This window comes from Corticium candelabrum, chromosome 2 (genome assembly GCF_963422355.1).
Source record: "Corticium candelabrum chromosome 2, ooCorCand1.1, whole genome shotgun sequence".
Taxonomy (NCBI): Eukaryota; Metazoa; Porifera; class Homoscleromorpha; order Homosclerophorida; family Plakinidae; genus Corticium; species Corticium candelabrum.
The window spans coordinates 9,122,936-9,126,893 of NC_085086.1; the positions used below are offsets into that span (position 1 = coordinate 9,122,936).

At 43.6% G+C, this 3,958-nt stretch overlaps 1 protein-coding gene across 1 annotated transcript in view; it reads left to right on the forward strand.

Moving 5' to 3' along the window:
• Window positions 1-385, forward strand: part of LOC134176487 (otolin-1-like) — a 4,906-nt gene extending 4,521 nt beyond the window's left edge. The window contains exon 3 of the mRNA XM_062643156.1: window positions 1-385. This exon is cut by the window's left edge and continues 193 nt beyond it. Coding sequence (XP_062499140.1) covers window positions 1-203 — 203 coding nt within the window. The 3' untranslated portion in view covers window positions 204-385.
• The last annotated feature ends 3,573 nt before the right edge of the window (window positions 386-3,958 follow it).

Below are 3,958 nucleotides of genomic sequence, written 5' to 3' on the forward strand. Positions count from 1 at the left end.
CACACTATCCACACTACATTGGCGGTTATTGTGATAAAACTGAAAAAGACAAAGATACGTGTATAAAAAAAGGCGAGATTAAGATTGACTTTCGCATTGGGCCGTGTCGTCATAAAAGACAGGAAGGCATTCCTTATCTTGGCTTGGATTCTGTTTCAAGAATAATTATCACCGAAGTGCCACCACCTCAGGATAAACGTTAGACTGCAAACTGTACGTGACTGATTCCTGCTATGCTTGATACACGTGCACAGCGTGAAGTATGATTGCTACGCATCTAGCTGTACACCAATGGTCCATTTTGCTGTTGGGCGTCTGTTACAGTAAGCGTATGGACCACACATGTTGCTGAGTACTCAGATAAGCAAAATCTGTTGCATGTAAAAATAAGATCAAACTCCACATTGTAGTCTCACAGCCGCTGTTTACCATTCACACATTCCAACAAAAGAATTTTACATGCAGGGCCAGGGTCATAGTCAGGATGAGGCAGGAGGTTTTGCCTTCTCTGATTTTCGGGTGTGTCACCAGATATTCAAAAAATGAATGTCTAACTATCAAGTAGACACACACACACACACACGTGTGTGTGTGTTGTGTGTGTGTGTGTGTGTGTGTGTGTGTGTGTGTGTGTGTGTGTGTGTGTGTGTGTGTGTGTGTGTGTGTGTCCTCGCCTACGACAGAGAACAGCTTTAAGTCTTTAGGTATTAGTGGTTTTTCAAGAGCATGCAAATTTCCCTCTCTTGTGGGCTCAACTTAGCCAATGTTTGCTGGATCTAGGCACAAGCCCTAGCGTAAAAATGCCCGGTACTTTACCATGCAACAGACAAGTGAAAGTTTGAGGCTCTAGCATATGACAGAGTCGCATATCAAGCTATTTATCATAATAAAAACTGTTCCTGTATTACAGTGATCGAAGTAGTGGTCATCAAGTTGTAACTGAGGTCATGTGATGGCCAATTATAACAGTACACGGTGTGGAAAATATCTTGGCTTGACAGACTGAGCATAGGTTGGACATTCTTGTGTGATGTATAACAAAGTGCCTCCCCTACTACATCCATTTGCATGTAATTTTTTTACAACCAACTTCCAAAGGAGAAATGGTGTTAAAGGCAGCTCATCTTTTCTCTGGATAAAGCATGCTAGGAAGCACCTAACTTCATGAAATTAAGAGTTACACCATTGGAAAGGCCGTCACGTGCTAAGACACATGGTTTACACTATCATATATGCGTACCGATGGACGTTTTGTCCAAACACGTCCCAACCCTGGTGCAGTATTGGGTCGGACAAACAACACATTTCGTGGGACATTGTCCTATATCCTACCGTTATTTTCCATACTGAGTACAGTTGCCACCCAGACGACTAGAGTCACCCGTTACGGTGGACCCAATAAAGTTTGTTTTTACGCTGTAGAGTAGCACGGGTCAGACTGAGAGTGACACCTATGATTTACTGGGATTTTGTTTACTTGCCACAACAATCAGTCTAATTATTAAATGTTTATATAAAAGTCCTAAACTCCTTGACAACTAAAAATTTTTGCAAGGTTGCCATGACGATGACTATGCCAGCCATAAGCTTTTGAACACTGAGTAATGAATCGTCATTTACGCACTCACGTAGCTGGGGATCATCAACTTTGCAGGGGTGGCCAAGTTTGGATAAGGCTGGTGCCTTCGTGTGGCACCAAGAATGCATCCTGGTGCCAAACGGAAATGACACGCCCATGTGGACACACTTGCACAAGACTAATTTGAATCTACCCACCCATAGACCTAACTACAAGTACTTACACACGTCCTACGTACATACACTTATGCATACATAGTCATGTGTGTATGTATCATGATGATACATACACGCATGCATGAAGACAGACCGGTAAGCAGGCATACAGACAGTCTGACATACCTGCTCAAATACATAAAAGACTCTGACAGTGACTCCGTTCATTAACTAAGAGGAGGCGTAGCTGTGATTTACATTCGTGTTAATTGTGATCAGATGCTTTGTGTTCACAGAATTACTGCTGTACAGCTGTGACATCTCTATCTGCTTAGTGGCTTCAAGTCTTGGTGCTAAATCTTTGCTTGCTTAGCGCCCAACACCAGCCTCTGATGCCACTTGTGGTGCCATAGCGTCAGTTGGCCACCCCTGCTCTGTAAGTAGAATTTGCCTGCTGCTTCTGTCAGTTGTCTAGACATTTAGGTCACTCATTGATTTCCTACCATTTACATGCAATACTATTACGCCTAGATCAATCATGTAGGTACGTCCGATCGAAGCAAAATTATAGTCGGTCATGACCACCAGTTGGTCAGTCAATGACCAATGAACGACGGTTGTATTCCACTCTGAAAATATACTGCCAAAATTGTGCATGCGCACATCAAATTTTTATCTTATTTTGGTCAAGCTCTAAAAGAGACTGAAAAATCTAAGATATTTTACTGGTCTGGCTATATTTTGTAGACACAAAGCAGTTCGTCAACAAATCCTGTTTGCAGCATCTCAACTATGTGTCATCTCTGACAACTCAATTGCTCATTGGCCCTTACATGTAACACAGTGATCAACCGCATTACAAAGTTTGCCAGTGTCCTGACATAGCCGTACAAAGTCAGACCTCTCAACTTTTTTCACACAAAATCGTGACACTGTCTGTTCTAAACTACAACGCCCATAACATATCCATAGTAGGCATAGTCAACAGATTGAAGGCCTCGTTTTACGTTTGTGTGCATATTTAATATTTAATGCACATCAAGATGAAAGTTGTTTGAGGTAATTCTAGGTCAGCAGTCTACAGCATGCTACAGCTGTACCTAAAACCACAGTTTCCGGATATAACCAAGACCTCTGTAGTGGAGATCAAGCGCCATAATAGTGTCCGTAAAGCAATACTATGCATGCAATGTCTGCTGTTTGTAATATGGTCTCTTGCTACAATGTTTGCTAATTCACTTAATTTTTCAATATTGCTATTATCTTTGTCTTTATGTTACATAATTACTTTTACTGCAAGTAGTACACCGGCAGGGGTGTCCAACTGTCGTCATGTCGATCTGGCAACAAGTACAAGCATATAGGGCGCCAAGTGGCTACAAAGTTGGCGACAAGGTCACTGCTCCTTATACATACCACACAAAAACACACACACACACACACACACACACACACACACACACACACAAATGGACAAATGTCAAGCCCTCCACGTCATTCGTGAATGACATCAACCTTAAGGTTAGTTGCGGAGATAGCTCCCCCTGCCTCTACAGACAGGGCCTCCATGCGCTACGTGGAGGCTTAGGGCCAGCGCTACAATCCACCTGGAGCTTGGCCAGAGTCATCCAGGGGCACTGACTATGGTGCAGCTTTGGGACTGGACACCAAGGCCTACACGTACACGTCTGCTGCATGATGTTAGGGGTAAGCCAGCGGTCATGTCCACCCCAGTCAATGACCAGGTACTCATTTATACTCCTGAGTCGAGAGAAGCAATTGTGTAAGTTTCTTGCTCAAGGAAATTATGCCATAGCTCGCCATCACTGCGACTTGAACCTGCAACCCTGCAAGGCCCTGAATGTTTTCATTCTCCAAATGCACTCTCTAAGTAACTAAGCTATTGCACCACACACACACACACACACACACACACACACACACACACACACACACACACACACACACACACACACGTGCACACACACACACACACACACACACACACACACACACACACACACTGTGCATGCTGAAAAGATACTTTCTTGGAATGCCATTTTCTGACCACCCTCTTAGCACGTGTTAGGCCGCACCCCTTTTTGAAACGCTTCCCACGGACCTGTGTGATCGTTGAGACACGCAACCGTATCTCTGATTCCCACACTAAAAATGTTAGCCAGAGTCAAAATTTCTGACCCTCTACCGAACCCTTGGATCGAGA